The following is an 18610-nucleotide window of genomic DNA, read 5'->3' as shown; positions in this document are numbered from 1 at the left end:
CAATGCCCGCATCAAATCAGTTGTTGCTCTCCATAGTTGATATGATGCTTGCAACAAATTGATACTTGCTCTCATTAATTAAAATTGATTAGAGCAATATTAATTTGGTATGTACATCAGTTAATAAAGTTAATTTGTCACTCCATTACTTAATTACAACTTTACATACACATGCAGAAAAACTTCGTCCAGCTGCGGTCGGAGTTGTATCTCTTAAACGTAGAATAATTCAATTGAAAATAATGACTGAAAAAACAATATGGTGACGCATTGCCTGTTTCATTGATTTTCGCAAAACAAAAACTTTCGTTAAAGTTTACTACTGTGAAGGTAAAATTAGAAAGAACAGATCTCGTGATCCAACTTTTGTGACCCATGCTAAATGATTAAAATAAAGGTTCCTCAATTAAGCCCCATACACCTTATACAGGTGAGAATTATTATTCACCATTTGCGTTAATTAATTGTTCTGGTCTCGTTAAACCGTTTTTTTTTTTTTTATCGTTCCTTGATGACAAAATAGTCCGTTATACGACTAGAGTGATTAGCATTGTCAAAATCAGATAAGCTGTCATCTGCCTCGGACATTACCTCTTGGTAAGTTGAAAAAGGTCGCGGTTACGAGATTTATACTTATTACAGAGGAAAATCCGTCACATTCAGAATACCGGTATTTCCGTGTATAATGTTAATTGACATCTTTTATCAAGATGTTTCTATGAAACACCTAATTACGATAATTAATAAAACGGTATCTTTTAAGTGAATGTTCCTCTGCTTGATCAGTGAGTACTAGGGCTCACTTGACCGATCAACAGGGGATGCTTACTCTTTCTAGGCACCTGATCCCACTTCTGGAACTTCCAGGATTCTGTATTTTATGACCTTTTCACAAATTTGTATCGATTATAGATTTTTCATCGGTCTCTGTTTTTTATCTTCACCTTTTTTCATCTTTCATCAGACAATTTACCTATATGTTCTGCTTAAAATATTTATTATCATTTACATTTTGAAAACAGTGTTCTTCGAAATCATTCGTTCCTCTTTATACCCAGGATGATTTGAAATATGGAATAATACTGGCATCTACATCATTATCCCTTTATAAAATTTGAAAGGCTTGCATAAAACTCCTTAAGGTTAGTCGTTGCCGACTAACTTTATGTTAATGTAAATTTAAGAAAAGCACATGGGTTTATTTTAAGCTTCATACCTATATATAATGTAGGTTCTTCCTTTTCATTATTAGAACTTTTAAAATAATTAGAAATCAACACATGTACAATGGTTAAAATAAAGAGAAGTCTATGTATGGGACAATAAACAATCATTTTACACTGACAGGCGAAGGAAAAACCTCATCAAAGAAATAGCGTCATTACATTTTGACAGACGGATATGTTTTTTTTTCCATTTTCAAAAACGGATCTCACTTTTATTCTTTCTTTGCCACCTAAGCAGACGACATGTTTTTCAAGCTTTTTATATTGTGTTTATTAGTGACAGTTGCCCACTTCTACCCACGATATAAGGAACTCATTTTGAACGGGGACCGTGTCCCACACCCGTGCTGCCCCGGGCGCTCCTGGAGCCGGGTGGGACACACCACACCTTCATCTACCGCTCTCAACGCCTTTGGTAGAGTGAGTATTATTTTTCAATCTGGTCGACCCAATAAGATTTTTTATCTTAAAAAGTTTTAATTTTTATCCGTTGAAAATATTCTAATATAGTAACTTAAAAATATCATTGAGTTAATGAAATACATTAACTTTTTATTTAAAAAAAAAACCAGCGTACTAGTATGTGTAAGTATTTATTTTCAATAAAAACACTTTCATTGAATATAATTATATACTGTGTCCTCCGTCTTTAACTAAAAATGAAAAATAAATTAAATAAAATAAATGTTTCAAAAATAAGTTCCTTAATTTCAAGAAATTAGAAATTATAATGTACCTTAATTACAGGATTTTCAAGCAAGTCGTCGCTTGTTTACAAAGGAGTTATGCTTAGCTGATTCTGACGGCGATGGTGTTAGTAACGGAATAGAACTGGGTCTGAACACCACGAAATACGACCTGCCAACACTCTGTCATTTCATTGACTCTTCTCACATGACAAGGACATTCAATGAAATGGTCGTTTTTCTGAAGGAGAGCAAGTTGCTGACAAACCCAACTGGACATCCAGGTATAAAAAATTGATTCAGAAAATATGATCCAAATGAAAAACTTTAAAGATAAAAATCACATCACACGCCGGGAGCTTTATACTAGTATATTGATATTTCGAAGTCAAGCATTAAAACAAAGGCTTGACAATTAGTATGAGACAAGTTAGCAAAATTAAGGTCATATGATGCAATCTTTTGTCAAAAATTTTGAAAATAACTACTTAGGTCATGTTATTCTAGAAATTTATTATTTGCAATGAAAGTAAAAAAAATATATACCAATCCAGGCATCCATTTTTTGTTTGTATCATCTGTCCTTAAGAAGCAATAAAGGGTTACATTTGCTAACAAGACCATAGAATTTACATAATGCTGACATTGTTGATTTTAAACACCTGTTACATCAACTTGTTTGTCAATGGCATGCCTCAGTTTAAAAATTGGCAGTACTTCAACTTGGGGCATGCCCTTGATTAACCAATAAATACCATATGCAGGTGATAGCAGGATATTATTACATGAATAAGGGAAGTTGTGAGTCTTCTCGTTTGTCATACAATTTAGTTGTTAGTTGGCCTTTTGCCTTTAGTAAGTAAAATGAGTTATAGGGTTTCTGAACTTGCATGTTTATAATATATATTCCCAATTCATGGAAAACATTATACAACTACAAATCACGTCGGAATGTATATATTTATTTATTTTATTATTTTTTGCAAGCAAAGAGCTCTAATTAATCAAATTAAACTCCCTCAAAAAAGCTCAAACATCCCTACATTTGAATGGTCACTGATACCGGTATTTAGGAAAGTCTTCCCTGCTAACTAAGTGGGAGGGAAATTGTGTTTTGACATCGGACTGTTTAATTCATAATCGTAAAAAAAAAGTGACGAACGGAATGCAGTGAATTATTATGATTCTGAATATAAAGCATATAGAAAGCATTTTGATAGGATCTTGAATTAATATTTTCAGACTGATCTTTGGTTACAATATATATTTTAATATTTTTCAGGTTTTTGCGACCAAAACACTGGTAGGTGTCGACCCAACTTTCCATGTGGCTGTTAGTTTGTGGGAAATAAAAATTGCAACAAGGACATTACAAATGTATACTGTTCTTATTTTTAATTTATCGTTATCTATGTTGTATATGTGAATAAATTTATGATGAAGGGGAATGAATTGGGTTTAACAAATAAATCATGCAAAATTACTTATGATTGATGTTATCTATTTATAGAATATGCAATTATAAAGCAGGTTTTCTACTGATTGATCGATATATTGTCCGTATTGTCATGATTAATGCCTTTTTAAAATTCTATGTTACACCATTAAAACTTTACTCTCTTAAATGGAAAATTTTAAACAAGAGGAGCATGTTCTGTAACAAGCACCTGAATATAGTACACATGCCCATAGGAAGCGATTTCAGTTTTCGGGGGTGGGGGAGGGGGGGTGGGGTCACAGCCATAAAAAGTATAATTATTTTCTATTGTGGGGCACTATCAACTACCCAAAATTCTTTGAAAAGTAAAAGAAAAAAAAAGTTACCAGACGTTTTTATTGAGGGGGCACGAACATATAGTAGCTATGTTTTTATAATACATTATATGTTGGCAAAATTAGGGGGGGGGGGTCATGCCGTTCCCCTGGTTCCCCAAAATCACCAGAATCACCAAAAATCAGGATGGACTCAGAAAATTATCTAGATTTAGACTGTTAGACAGTCTTATATTCGCTACATAACTTTTGCATTTTAGTTTAGTTTTTTTAAAACCCATGGCCAGGAACAAAGACTTATCGTGTGCCTTTCACTACATGATCTTTAGAGCCCAACTTTAGAATCCTTGACCAAAATGCCATGATATTTTTCTGTTATGGAGAAGTCCAGGACTTAGCTTGTATTGTAGAAAATCGATCCAGATTTTATAAATAAGAATTGATACATTTTGATATATGTGTCAACTGAACGCACCTTACCACGTGCCAGAGTCCCAGATCAGAGGACCATGAATATAAGGAAAAGGCACTCTTTCTTACCATTCATATAATTAACTTGTCTGTTAAATATATACGGGATGGGGGAGAAATTCTTTAAAGAATTAATTAATTTTCACTGTATGGTCTGTATTGAGAGTCTTTTAAAGACCCAACCTGGATTTTGCAATTGTTGGTTGAACAATGTTTTCTTGTATTCAGTGTTTTAATACAAAGTCGTAAATCGTAGATACATTTTAAAAATAAGTGTTTTTCAAAGGATGGAATGGAATGGATTATCTAATTACCTATCTTTGCGTTTTCCCGAATTTACTTTACTCTGGTTTCCCTTGGGTTTAATTTAATATTTTTTTAAGTTTAAAAAGGATTTTGCATTTTAAGGTATTCGAGATATGGTTAAGTTAACCTTAAGTTAAGATGCTATTCGATTTTCTTATTTTACTCAATTAGTTACATCGAAAAAAGCCTGTTCAAACAAAACTTGGGTATCGACATTGTAACGTAATGGAATATTGTCTTATCTTGACCAGGGACCTATTACTCCCTGTCTTGACCTTCTTCTTTTGTTCATTTCAATACATGTTTTAGGGGAAAATTAAGACCGTGGAATATTAACTTTTGATTAGCAAGATTGGAAATATGAAAATTAATGAAAATTAATTTCAAACTTGGCTAGAATTTCAATCCAATGTTTTCTCGGCCGTCCGCATCGAATTGTACCCGCCCATTCCATTGTCTATCAGCAAATGTTTTGATTGTAATAGACAGAAATGACGCAATCTGCATGTTTCCAATCTTGTCAGTTAATGTTCTGCGGTCTTAAAAAGTCATTTGTAATTAAATTTTTCAGTCCGATTCATTTTGCGGAAATATTATTTCCGATCAAACGAAACTTAGTATTTATCGACGCAACTTTCATTTCCTGTCTGTATTATGCCAACAACCATTCCATAATTTTTCTTTCCCTCTTGGACTCTGTGCACAATTCCTCGTCTATATCAGGGTAAATTTTTAATTTATAAATAAAAAATAGATTTGGGGAAAAACCTTCAAGATTGATCCCTTAATTGCTATCTTCTTTGCTGCTTCAAATATTATATTAGTAACCCTTTATTCTCTAAAATCGTAGGAGGAAGTTTTACAAAGCAATTGCATTACACAGGTCCAGTACAATCACTAGATTTAGCTACGTAGGTAGAATTACTTACGTAGCTTTGTTTATCTACCTCAATGGAAAGATAAAATTGTGAATTTTGTAAATATCCAACTATAATACATTCATCAATTTACTAGGGGGTATTTGACACCTGAAATATATATTGGGTTGTTTAGCATTTTCAAGGTAAGTTTTCATTTCAAAGTTTTCTTTTTATTTACATGAAAGAGACAAAAAATCGCAATTAAATGACTATTGATATTTATACTAGGGAGGCTTCAAAAAACAATTCAAAGCAGAGTTAGTTCATACATTGCTGCTTTTGGACAATTTAGAGCAAAACATGTAATTCCATTGTTTGGTTAACTGTCCTATCTATTGGGCGCGGTGAGGCATGACTGAGTATGATTACTTCACATTGTGCTGAATAATTACCGACCTATTATTGTGTTAACTGTCTTAAATCAGAACTGGACTTCTTTGTTCATTTCATTCATATTCTCATTTGCGATCAATTAAATTGAAGGTCATGACCTTGCGAAGCTTCCAACTGGAACTTTTTGACATGACGTCACACTTTGATGTCACAATAGCCCAAAAACTTTCAGAACTTTGATTGCAATTAATAGCATTATGCACACAGAAAAAGATATTTTTCCAAGAGGGATTTTTCCATGAGTTTTATGTATGACGTTGTTTCCAGATGAGTTCAACATGCATTCAAAGATAAAATTGTGAATTTTGTAAATATGAACTATAATACATTCATCAATTACTACTAGGGGGTATTTGACACCTGAAATATGGGGGATATTGGGTTGTTTATGCATCCATTTTCAGTGCACCTATGCATTTTTAACCCCCCTGCTCAACAAAAACAGAAAAAATCAGACAAAATAAGTTGTATGCATTTCAAACAAAAGGTTTTCTTTTAGTGTGCTTTCAGGGTACATTTTCCACCTCATGAAAGAGCTAATTACCTGCTAATTTCATGCAATTCTGCAATAAAACCGGATGTTTTGGGAGTTATCTCCCCTTATTAAAAAGTTGGTTTTTTTCTTTAAATATTAAGATAAGATTCTATATGTGAATGAAAACAAAAATGATATCTAGAGCAGGAAAATCCCTACCCAGCATGCTTCTCTCTGGGAATTATTTTATACGAAACTGTGTTTAGCTACCTTAAAGGAAATAATTTTTTCTTGCAATTCATTTTTTGTATTTAGGTGCATAGCTTTTGGTGCATATTGTTGAATTTGGTAGAAATGGGCAAGTAATTGTAAATTTAGTATTACATGTCTACCAGGTCGACCATAAAACAGGACTTCAAGAGAAATAAACCTGAATCATACACAATAATATTTTTTTCAATTTAAAAAACACAAAGTATGAAATATACAGTATTTGAATATCAATAAAATGTTACATTATAAATTTTTTGAAAAGCTGCCAAACAATTTTTACAGATATTGCTAGTTTCTGTATAAACAAGGGGGGGGGGGGTCTAATTGGAAATAGTCACTTCTTAAATCAGAAATTTTCTGGAGTGTCACCCTAACTACATACTCAATAGTTCTATGTCACTTATATCTATACAGAAGATTATTCTCATTTGCGATCAATTAAATTGAAGGTCATGACCTTGCGAAGGTTCCATTTTTGACATGACGTCACACTTTGATGTCACAATGCAGTTGCGTCATAATGTGAAATAACAACTTTAGCCCCTGAATCCTTATCATATGTATAAATTCTATGGAACATGTATCTAATAGGCATTATGCCTTACACAGTGTCAACTTGAGATTATATTGTATGGTTAACTACATAAATTAAAACAAATAAAGCAATTTTCTATGAACTTACATGCAAATAAATGTGGGACATCACACAAAACACAGTTTTATGTAGTTAATATTTATAACAAGTGACCCCTATTAAAATGGAGGCTTGTTAATAGACTTCTGCAAAATGGAAAGATAAAATTGTGAATTTTGTAAATATCCAGTAAATACATTCATCAATTACTACTAGGGGGTATTTGACACCTGAAATAAAAACCTATGCATTTTTAACCCCCCTGCTCAACAAAAACAGAAAAAATCAGACAAAATAATTGTATGCATTTCACAGAACAAGTTTTTTCTTTTAGTGTGCTTTCATACATTTTCCACCTATGAAAGTGATTTGTTCTGCAATGTGAAAACCGGAAACTGAATGCACATTTTTTTCTTTAAATATTAAGATAAGTTATTTATGTGAATAAAAACAAAAATGATGCAATCTAGACATTAAAAAATCCCTACCCAGCTGCTTCTCTCTGGGAAAAACCCCCTGGATTTTATACGAAACTGTGTTTAGCTACCAAAATGTAAACATGAACAATTAAGAAACACAGATATTGATGTGATGTAATAAAGAATATTGCTCTCATTGAGTTCTAAGATAATTTATCAATTCCATTCATTAAACTGAAGTTATTTTTTAATAAACATAAAAAATTAAAATGTAAACAATGCATCCGTGTCCACTTTAAATGAGTCCTTAAGGTCAAGCAAGGACAATTTTTATTGCTTTCACTGCAAAAATTACCATTCTTATGGAAATTATACCATAGTCTTCAAACTTGTTTACATTGTAATAGTTTCTTTTTGTCACTTTAAGACAGGGGTGCAAGATCAGAACAACTATGGAGGCTGAGGAGGAAGACTTTCCAAGAACAATAATATTAGGCAACCCAGAAAAGAACAGCAAAATCAAAGTACAGTGGGCAGATGATTCCTTCAGGGTTGGATCAGGCTTTGGGGTACAATCCAGCACCAAACTTGTTTCACTTCTTGATAAACAAAGATCATCAACTGAGGAACCACCTGTTCAACAGTTCTCGCTTGTTGACAAACAGAATACAGAGGACAAAAACTCAATTGAAAATTCACCAAAGACACGTGAATTGGCTACAAATGAATACTATGATGACATGCTAAATGTGATACCTAATCAAACTTTAAAATCAGAATATCTAGAAACGGAACATCCAGTTCAAAATGAGGATGTAAAACCAGCAATCCAAAGCCTTGAGTGCAGAAATTTAAATGAAGATGACAAACTTGTGGAAAGTAAAGCAGAAGGTGACGTATGTAATAGCCTGCAAAGTCACAGAACATCAAATCAATCTGCAAACAGAAATGATAGCACAGAAGCTTATTCTTCTGATAAACGTGAAAGCAAACTTACTGAAGGCAAAACCCAATGTTGGATTTCGATTCTCAAGAAACCCAGTAGTACTATTTTGCCAGGAAACTTATCAACATCTACATCAAATGCAACTTCCAATCCAGAAGCCACTTTAGATAAAATGGGTGCTTCATTTATTATGAATAGTGATACCAAAGTTCTGGACAAGCTAGACAAAACCAAAGCGTGGACATCAATTCTCAAGAAACCCAGCAAGGATTCGTCTTTGGTAGCAAACTCACCGACATCTACATCAAATGATACATGTAATTCAGCTGCCACTGTAAATAAGAAAGACCGAGCATTACCTGCATTAAGCATAGATGAGAACCTTGCTTCACTAGTGAGTTTGACTGATGAATGTCACAATAAACTTTTTCCTTTGCTGAAGAAACAAACAGAAGCATGCATTCCAAATATGCCAAAAGTTGATCCTTCAGTGAAGAGCATCGTTCCAATGGCCTCTGCAACAGAGAAAAAACTGGCAGAAGAGAAGAAGGTGTATTCTGTTTCTCTGTTGAATCAGACTTCTTCATTCAACAAGAGCCACTCAGCTTTCCAGGAAAACTTTAAACAAGCAAATGATTCTGCAGAAAATCAAAGTATTTCAAAGCATGGGGCATCCCATAAGACATTAGTTTCTTTATTAAATGGGAAGACATTTCCTATGTCTGTTCCATTGAAAAATGTACAAGAAGGATATAGCACAACTTCTGAAATGCATGTAAAATCTCCAACAAATGATTTTTATAGCCATACAAAAAGAAAGTCTGAGCAGATTGACACCTCTTTGGGTGAAGCATTTGGGAAAGAATGCATTCCATCTGAAGCTATGAAAAGAAGGAAAACTGACAAACAACATGCCTCAAAATCTGATGATGGAGAGTCTTTCAATGTTTTCATTGATCCAAACTTTGACACTGCTTACAAAAATGAAGAAACAAGTTATGACAATGAGATCAAAAAAGAACTTCATGATTCAGATTTTTATACATTTGATTCTGACACTAGTAGACTAGATACTGAGAATAATAGTGGGAGTGAGGCAACAACAAGCTTGTTTATCAAGCAGGAAACCCTTGATCCTGAATATGGTGATGAACCATCGGTTTCTACTGATGATGTCAAAAATCCAGTACCTATTATTTCAACAATGGATATTCCAATAAAGGAAGAGGCTTCTAGTGAGGATGGACACTTGTTCAATAAAAATGGTTGTGATGCTGAAGATTCAGAAGACAAAAATATTTCCTTTGTTAAACAGGAACTGTTTGATCCAGAATATGAAGACACACCCCCTGATCTGTCATTGAATGCTTCCTCAATGTCACAAGAATCAACTGACTTAGAAAATGAAGACATACCTCCTGTTTTATCACCTAAAAAGGAAGCAGACGATTCGGAATTTGAAGAGTGGAATGAAGATTGTGAGGATTCTCCACCAGTCTTACAGAAAGAAGACAATCTTTCCAAAGAAGATACTTCACCGAAAATTCCAAAAAGAATCACCAAAAGTAGAGTACGCAAGCAAGTAAGAAACCGTGGAAAAAATGTGATAAATGACAAATTTATGTGTCCTATATGTAAGGCTGTATTTGAGAAGATAGAGGACTTTGATGTTCACAAAGCTTTACATTCCGGGCAGCAGATATTGTCTGATAAACAGTATCCCGAAAAATTTGTCATAAAGCCTTCAACTATCAGGCAGGATGGGAATAGAAAATTCAAATGTGAATATTGTGGAAAGGCTTTTAATCGCCCATCGAATCTGAAAGAGCACACTCGAATCCACACTGGCATGTATCCTCACAGATGTCAGTTATGTGACAAGGGGTTCCATACCAGGTCTAGATTTCTGGCTCACATGGCGCGTCATGATGAGATAAAAGAAACAAAAGAGGCACAGGACATAGTTCTTAAATATACAAAGGATGACCCAACCAATGAAGAAATGGAGATTCAGGAATTTTCAGATATGAAGTTAAGGAAATATGTGTGCAACATTTGTAATGAAATCTTTGATAAAGTAACACTGTACAGAATTCATCGCCTAAAACACAGAGGAGAAATTCCACACACTTGTAATTCTTGTGGTAAAGCTTTCCCATGCAAGTCTGACCTTGTAAGACATGAAGCCACACATTCAGATGAAAGACCCTACAAGTGTCATATCTGCTTCAAGTCCTTCAAAAGACGCAATGCATTGGTAGATCACTTAACAATCCACAAAAGAGAAGAGAGCAATGAATCTGGAGAGAAAGACTCTGTTGACAGCATCATGAAAACTTTGGAACCTTCCATAGAAAGCATTGTTCAGAGCTTGGAGCCAAATTCAAGCTCACCAGGGAAAAGTGCCACAGAAACTGAAAAAGAATTTGAAAATTTCAAGGAAATGGAGAGACCCATTTACACAGATGACGGTCAAAAAATAATCAACAGTAAATTCTACTGCAAGGAGTGCAAGATTTCATTCAGTGCCAGACGAGAATATTCCATGCATAGGTTTCAGCATAATGGTGGACATCCTCATGTATGTGAGGTCTGCAACAAAGTGTATCCATATAAATCTGATTATGATCGCCATGTAGCGACTCATTTGGGGAGGAAACCTTACGTGTGTCACTTGTGCAACTGTGAATTCTCCAGAAAACACTACCTCCAAAAACATCTTCTAATGCACAAAAACACTCGCATCAGTCTGGGTGGGATGTCCAAGTCTGGCTATGACTTTCAGATAGAAATTGATAATCCAGAAAAATCTGCTAGTGAAGTAAGTGACTGTGAGGATAATGGTGATGTTGATCTAAGAACCACTGCAGGAAAACTGGAGACAAGTTATGATGAAGATGGTGCTATGTTCTTGTTTGTAACTGATGATTAATTCCATTAACTGGTTATGCCTAGGTCACATTTCCCGGCCGATAGCAATTATTTATCTGGATATTTTTTTATTCCTTACAGTCAGTCACTCTTGTGCATATGATGTAATCAATGCCTTTTATGAGAAAAATTGCGTTTGACTTACAAGGGTTCAGCGAAGCATTGCTAATCATTTTTCCAGGATAATCGCCCGATGTAAAATCGCTCATAATTTTATTATTTCGAACAAGGTGTATGATTGTTGATTTTAATACCAGAATTTTGATATTTCTCATACATCGGCCGAACCTTGATGCGTTAATGATTGATTGCCGATGAGGAGCGATGTGAGGCATCGTTGGAGACATCCTTGCTTTTAACTACGAATTACTGACCGATGACCCCACCGTTTGATGAAATATTGTATTATGTACATGTTTTCATCAAAAAACGCAAGCAGTTGAGGGTACTTTACTGATGAATAATTCAATTATTTATCTGAATATTTTTTTATTGTGCCTCTTTGAATTGTCTTTTCTTAATATTTGAGGCAAAACATTTTTATTATACAAGGTGTATGATTGTTGATTTTAATAAGAAAATTATGTATAACAATAATTTGTTGTTTTAAAATATTGTATAAGATCATTTGAGGGTGATCATTTTCTACCATTTAATGATTTTTAGTTACTTGTAGCAGCATACAAATTATGTAAACAATAATTTGCTGTTTTAAAATATTTATAAGCTTGGATCAAAATTTGAAGAGAAATAATGAAAAGCTCAAAGTAAAAGATTGCATTTAATTTTTTTTTCTGTAATTGATTGAAATAAATGTAGATTGATATATAATTTATTTGTAATATATAAACATGCAAGCTATGTCTGAAAATTATCCAGGTATATTTGAATTTTAAATACTTGTGTCAGTCTAATGTCTTAATTTTATTTAATTAAAAGGAGGAAAACAAAATGTGTTACTAATTTATCTGCTTGCCCTCTTAACATTGATAGTTTGGGCTGTGGATATCAGCCTGGGTAGCACATAGGTAGAGCATCTGACTAGTGATTTAGGGGTCCTGGGTTCGATTCTCGTACATCTTCTTAATATGAATTTTTTGTGATGTAGCTGATACTTGGATGTGTTTTTGATAGATGTAGGATTCTACACGATGTTGTAGTGGCTTCACTAACTACGTGTCTTTTATTGCTGTCTGATTGAAGACTTCTTCATTGACTTAAATGAAATTCTCTCTTAAAGAGTACTTCCATTTTTGTTATCATATTCATTGTGTCATTCCTGTAAAACCAAAAAGGTGAAAGGGGGGTGGGGTTAAAATAAAGTAAAAATAAAATGATATTTTGCATATTACTGCAGCATAAAGGTGAATGTATTCAATGCGGCACTTGGATTTATGAAAATGAGTGGGAAAGGAGAAAGTCCCAAATTTTTGTTGTATTTTTACTATGGAAAATGTTCAGTAAAAGGCTAATGTTGTAATATATAAAGAAATTTGTTTGTGAAAACAAAATGAAACCCCCACTCCCTTTACAAATTAGGATTTTTTGGTTCAGAGATTTTCTTCTCTTTAAAAAAAAACTTTCAGGTCATTCATACAAGAATTTTTTACCCAGGTTGATGAACCTCCCAACCTTAAAACCACACTCCACCCTGTATCCTATTCGGTTACATGTATTTAATAATCACAAACATATATGTAAAACGTACGTTATAATAACTCTATCCCTCTTCAACCCCCCCCCTCCCTTTTTTTTATTTCTAGATCCGCGACTGCGATAATTCCCTACTCTTTTCTTAAAAAAAAAAAACAATCTAAAAAGCAGTTTTTATTACCTGGTTTAAAATAAAAGAGCCATTTTTCTGGTGGGCTCCGATTTCAAATTAGAAGCAAAATGTAGAATCATATTTCACCTTGATTAAAACTTAATTTTTTTAAATATTCATTTTATTGTCAACTGCTATATTAATTCCTAATAAATATAATGTACTCGGAAGTTATAGTTGCAATACTTTTTCATGCAATTAGTATTTATCAATATATGTACTATTTTCAAAAGTCTGGTGGACGTAAATATGTTTGGGGGAAAAATCTGCTTGAATCATATGTTTTACATTTTTCCGTATCGAAGACCGTATTCAATTTTACTTGCATTAATGACGTCACAATGAAAACACATCATAGTACACTGACGTCATAATGGTTGCGAACCACTCTTTCGTCGTTCAGCAAGAAAATAACACACGTTGTAAATCGTGATATCTATTTCGTTTGCTATGATGGAGAAATTGGGAAGTAAGACTATGGAACAGCGTCTTAGGACAAGCCTGCTTCAGTATTTATCAAGGACAAACACACGGACTATGACTCCAGTTGTAAGCATCTTTTTTTTTAATTTGATTGTTGTGTACTGTTGAACAAACCTTAAGAAATAGCTTCATAAACTAATTTACAGCATACAAACAACGTAAATTGAAGTTACATGCAATGAAATTTAAAAACATATACCTGACTTCCTAATTATTATTTTTCATTATTCCAGAGACAGCACATTCTAGAAATTCTAATTTTTCTCTACGGAAAAGAAACTGCGAGTAAAGATGGTGGATTTTCATTTTCAAACAGGAAAGACATTGCCGGTAAGACAATGATAAAATTTAACATTTTCTTTTTTTGTTCTAATTGATAAAGTTGATTGTCTGTATCACAATTATTATAAAATGTCTTTTTATTTATCAGAAGAACAGAAGAAGTACATAGTATTTGCCTATCTGTTCATGGAAGCTTTGAAAAAGAACATGATTACAGAGACAGATTTACGTACACTTCAAAGAATGTGGACACAGCATATTCTGTATCTAACCAAAAGTGGTAAGTTATTTTGTCAGTTATGTCTTATAAAACTAAGTTATGGTTTCTTTCTGGTTTTGGACCAAAGTGTTAGAGGACTTTCGAGTTAATGTAGAGTTCTTTAAAATCGTCAGAATTCCATTTTTTCTTTCTGAGTAATAGTTCATGGCTGAAAAATGTATCTAAATTCTTTTTTGTGAATCTCTTGGCGTTTTTAGCATATCTTAAATTGCTCTTTGAACATGGATAGCTAAACTGTTCAAATTATCCCTATTTTAGAAATTCGTCAATCTGAATTGCTCTAATCAAGGATTTTTTGTTTCATTAGGTAAAGACAAAGCAGCCGAAAGATACCTCCGAATTCTAGAAGACAGTGAGGAGGTCATTTTCAATGTAGGTACATACTAACCATTCCAGGAACACTCTGCTTTGGCATTACATACTTCATGTACCGTTTTTGTCATTCAACTTAAAAAAAAGATTCCATAACACTCTTCTTCAAAATGTTTTCATATTGATTTCTTCTTATCACAGATAAAACGATTTCAAAACCAACTGATCAAAACGAAAGACTTCTTGGCTAAGAACACCACTGATCCTGCCAAGACACGGCAGTTAGACCAAACATTTCAATTCAGAAGATCAGGCTTGTTTGAGAGAATAGGGACACGGTTGAGGAAATTCTTTGGACAGGGTGACCCTGATGACTTTTTTATGGCCAAGTTTCAGGACGTTAACTGAAATCAAGAGTTCTGTGTGTTACAGCAGACCAGTGATATCTGAATGACTGCAGCTAAAACTCTGTTAATGAAGGGCATTGGCGTCGGAAGCAAATTTAAAGTGGGGGGGCTAAGTATAAGAAAAAAATTTTTTGTACCTCCAAAAAAACCTGACAAGCAAAAAAAAGAAAAAAAGAAAAGGAAATATCTATTTCCCAAACACGAAAATCCTATTTCGTGGGGGGGAGGGGGGGGGCTAGGTTCGAACTCCAGTAACGAAATTTTTCTTCCAAACACCAACATTTTTCCCAATTTCAACCTATACTAAGACGTATCTGTGGAAAGTGGGGGGGGGGGCTAAACTTACGAAGATATGTTCAATGTCTATACTAAGTATATATTTGGAAAAAAGTGGGGGGGCTAAGCCCCCCTAGCCCCCCTGGTTCCGACGCCTATGAAGGGTCAAGCCACAGCACTGATTGATGCATATTCCACAAGTCCATTACTTTGGATGTGACTATATAGCGTCTTCATCATCAACATCATAATCACTTTTTTGTTATTATTTGATAGTGGCGTTTTAGTCGCATTTATCATCACTTTTTTGTTATTATTTGATAGTGGCGTTTTAGTCACATTTCTCATCACTTTTTTGTTATTATTTGATAGTGGCGTTTTAGTCACATTTCTCATCACTTTTGTAGTTATTATTTGATAGTGGCGTTATAGTCACATTTTTCATCACTTTTGTAGCTATTTTTTGATAGTGGCGTTTTAGTCACATTTCCCTTCTTTTTTTTCTCATTCGGCAAAAATTCTCTGATATTTTCATTATCGATAATGATCTTTAAAGTGACCTTTACTCATTATTTTTGATATTTTTGGAATAAATTTATTTTTTTATCTTCAAATGTGTTATGTTCACTTCCATTTAGTCAACTCAGCTTTGTATTTATAATCGATGTTACAGATTTAAAAAAAAGGTTCATTCTGGAGTAGATCTTTCTTCGTTTTTGTTTTCTTGTGTGCTCTTACAAAAATAATGCGTATTTATAAAGAAAATAATGTATGTGAAAAACGTGTAAATTTTCATCTGTGAGCAGTAGTAGTCAACACGTGGAGATGGCAGTCTGCGCGGTTGACAGTGGCAGTTGTACGTATGTATTCCGTGCACAAGTAGTGCTAAAATGTTAATTCTTATAAGCAAACATCTCAAAGAAGCATTGATTCAATTTTGTTTGTCAGTCTCCGGAAAAGAAAGAATTCGAAAGGGGTGATTAATAGTTAAGGTATTAAATACACGTAGTGGATATCACCCAAAGAACTTTACGTTGTCGAAGTCAGAATAAATATCCGGGAATTTCTACACATTGAGGTTTAAAATATTACATAAAGAACAAGATGTGTTTATGATACAGTGATGCCCCTGTGTGGCAGCTTATTGCGAGGGTTGATGTGACAGAGTAAATCAACATGTGGAATGCCAGCGTTGCGCATAACTTTTGACTGGTTGGGGCTAAAGCTTTCATATGTCACAGGTGTATTCCTTGTGACGAGACAAGACCTGACTTAATTTCACAAGTATCGGTAAACTGAAAGTCAAAGAGTTTGGTTTGAATATATTTTTATTGTTAAGTCGCTAAAACAAAGGGATCGGGCAGAAGTTGTTAAAATTCAAAAACGTCCTCTACTTTGTGTACAGCATTGAAAATGATTTTCAAAATGACAATTAAATTAATACACTTCAACTACTATAAAGGTAAATATCATTATCTCCTTACAGAGACTATATATGCATGTCCAAAAATCGATTCGATGTAGTATGTACAAAATATGATATAAAATTCAAAGGACAGAAACATGAATTGAAAACCCTGAAATGTTGGAATTAAAAAACGTTGAAACAGGTTCGAAATTCATGCAGTAATATTTCATTCTTCAGCATTGTTTGTCAAATATGAAAAAATTAAATTATATATAATACAACTTGATTGATGAACGTACAAATGTATTCTGATTTTTGTACTGAAATTGTTGCAAATTTTGACCCCCCCCCTCTTTTTTTTATCTCTGTATATTTGTATATCGCCCAAAGAAATCAATCCACTATTTTACATTAAAAAAAAAATTGAAATGTATTTCTCATGCAATTAATCGGGACGCTTGCATAACTGAAAATTTCATGAAATTTGTAAAATGAGTAAAATACTTTAAAATTGGCTGTGTATAAATAAGTTTTTAAACATAATATTTTGAAGTTGAACCATCGCTAAACCAATGACCTAGCCTTCAGCATAAAAAAAAATCAACCTATGTTAAATCAAATTTGAATTCATTTTTTTAAAAAAAATTATTAGATGTTTTAAAAAGAGGTAAATTTGTTCAGTGGCATAAAAAATGTTATGAAGTCACATTTCTGTATGAATAAGAATTAAGGCACAAAATCCGGATAAAATGTATTGACACGTTTTTGACCCCCGATTTAGTATTCACTTATGAAGTTCCTGTTTGACGATAGACATACGAATTTTGAAGAAAAAATCGAAAAATGGGTAGCAAAAAGAAAATCGAAAGAAAAACATCGCCATAAGAAGAAGAGACACGAAAGGTAACCATCTTATTTAGAAGATTTTCAATAGCAGAGCTGAAGAAGACGGATTTCGTCTGTTGATAACAGCAGATCTTTCGCTGGTCTGTCCGAGGAAAAAAATGGATGAACGTCAAATTTTTTCCAGACCAGCGAGCTACAGAATTGCAATTTATCTGTTGTTCCTTATTACTCCACCCCAGCACCAAATTATAAGATATATCTTAACAAACCTCTATTTAAAAAAAATGAGACTCAATCAATCCCATTTACATTGTATGTTTTTTCTCTCTGTTGAAACAATTTGTATAAATTCTATGGTTTAAAAATTGGCATAATTCAGTAAAAACACACTGATAGCATACAGGCTTATAACAGAGACATAAATAACAAAGGCAACTCTGCCATTAATGTGTTTGTTTACTGAAATATGTGATGGTCCTGGTATTATCCTAAGATTAACCCTTCATTGGTCTTGCATTTCTATCTAAATTGAAATTAATATTAATTCTATTATATATGGGTGTATGATTTGTAAAGTTTTATTGATTTTTAAAAGTAAACTAGGAAAATTAAAGAGGTCAATGATTGAAAGTCAACAAAATTGCAGCGATAATTGGCTGACCAAGAGTTTTATGTGATTTAAGTTGTACAAGATTTGAAAAATTAAATGATGGTGAACATAAGATTGTGCCTGACTCAAACAGTTGCGAATCTCTGTTTTTTATGTCTCTACTTATAATGAATGATGCTTACAGCGAAGTGATGAAAATTTCTTGTGACTTTAAAATATATTCAATTGTATGCCTATCAGATTTCATAAACTGACAGGGTCCTTTTGGGTAATAACAAACCAAAATTGTCTTTCCCTGGCATTTTTAACCATATTATACTGTAGTTTCTTTTAATTCATATTGAACATTTAAATTCAAACTGTATTGTCAAGCAGTAACACAAAGCAAAACAGTCATTACACATAAACATCCTTCTTTTCTACAATAT

General features: G+C 33.3%; 3 protein-coding genes across 3 annotated transcripts; all 3 read left to right on the top strand.

The window, feature by feature from the left end:
- Positions 1-1359: 1359 nt before the first annotated feature.
- Positions 1360-3395, top strand: LOC134262198 (temptin-like). The gene is made up of 3 exons (XM_062744584.1): positions 1360-1646; positions 1974-2196; positions 3195-3395. Exons 1-3 carry the CDS (start codon positions 1470-1472, stop codon positions 3248-3250), a joined length of 456 nt encoding a protein of 151 aa, XP_062600568.1. The 5' UTR covers positions 1360-1469; the 3' UTR covers positions 3251-3395.
- Positions 3396-5097: 1702 nt separating this feature from the next.
- Positions 5098-11459, top strand: LOC134262199 (gastrula zinc finger protein XlCGF48.2-like). Its single transcript, XM_062744585.1, has 2 exons — positions 5098-5186; positions 8004-11459. Exon 2 carries the CDS (start codon positions 8029-8031, stop codon positions 11452-11454), a length of 3426 nt encoding a protein of 1141 aa, XP_062600569.1. The 5' UTR covers positions 5098-5186; positions 8004-8028; the 3' UTR covers positions 11455-11459.
- A 2138-nt stretch (positions 11460-13597) lies between these two features.
- LOC134262200 (uncharacterized) lies at positions 13598-15043 on the top strand. Its single transcript, XM_062744586.1, has 5 exons — positions 13598-13827; positions 13995-14091; positions 14192-14323; positions 14631-14695; positions 14837-15043. Exons 1-5 carry the CDS (start codon positions 13729-13731, stop codon positions 15041-15043), a joined length of 600 nt encoding a protein of 199 aa, XP_062600570.1. The 5' UTR covers positions 13598-13728.
- Positions 15044-18610: the final 3567 nt, after the last annotated feature.

This window comes from Saccostrea cucullata, unplaced genomic scaffold, assembly GCF_032062105.1.
Source record: "Saccostrea cucullata isolate Sc308-1 unplaced genomic scaffold, CSIRO_AGI_Scuc_v1 ctg10924, whole genome shotgun sequence".
NCBI classification, from domain to species: domain Eukaryota; kingdom Metazoa; phylum Mollusca; class Bivalvia; order Ostreida; family Ostreidae; genus Saccostrea; species Saccostrea cuccullata.
Note: the sequence above shows the minus strand (reverse complement) of the source record. Positions and strands in the feature narration are given on the sequence as shown.

Excerpts from the sequence above, each read along its gene's own strand:
- LOC134262198 (XM_062744584.1), top strand. The coding sequence starts at position 1,470 with ATGTTTTTCAAGCTTTTTATATTGTGTTTATTAGTGACAGTTGCCCAC. Across the intron at positions 1,647-1,973 it reads CTCTCAACGCCTTTGGTAGA|GATTTTCAAGCAAGTCGTCG; the intron begins GTGAGTATTATT and ends CCTTAATTACAG. Across the intron at positions 2,197-3,194 it reads AAACCCAACTGGACATCCAG|GTTTTTGCGACCAAAACACT; the intron begins GTATAAAAAATT and ends AATATTTTTCAG.
- LOC134262199 (XM_062744585.1), top strand. The coding sequence starts at position 8,029 with ATGGAGGCTGAGGAGGAAGACTTTCCAAGAACAATAATATTAGGCAAC.
- LOC134262200 (XM_062744586.1), top strand. The coding sequence starts at position 13,729 with ATGATGGAGAAATTGGGAAGTAAGACTATGGAACAGCGTCTTAGGACA. Across the intron at positions 13,828-13,994 it reads CACGGACTATGACTCCAGTT|AGACAGCACATTCTAGAAAT; the intron begins GTAAGCATCTTT and ends TCATTATTCCAG. Across the intron at positions 14,696-14,836 it reads GTGAGGAGGTCATTTTCAAT|ATAAAACGATTTCAAAACCA; the intron begins GTAGGTACATAC and ends TTCTTATCACAG.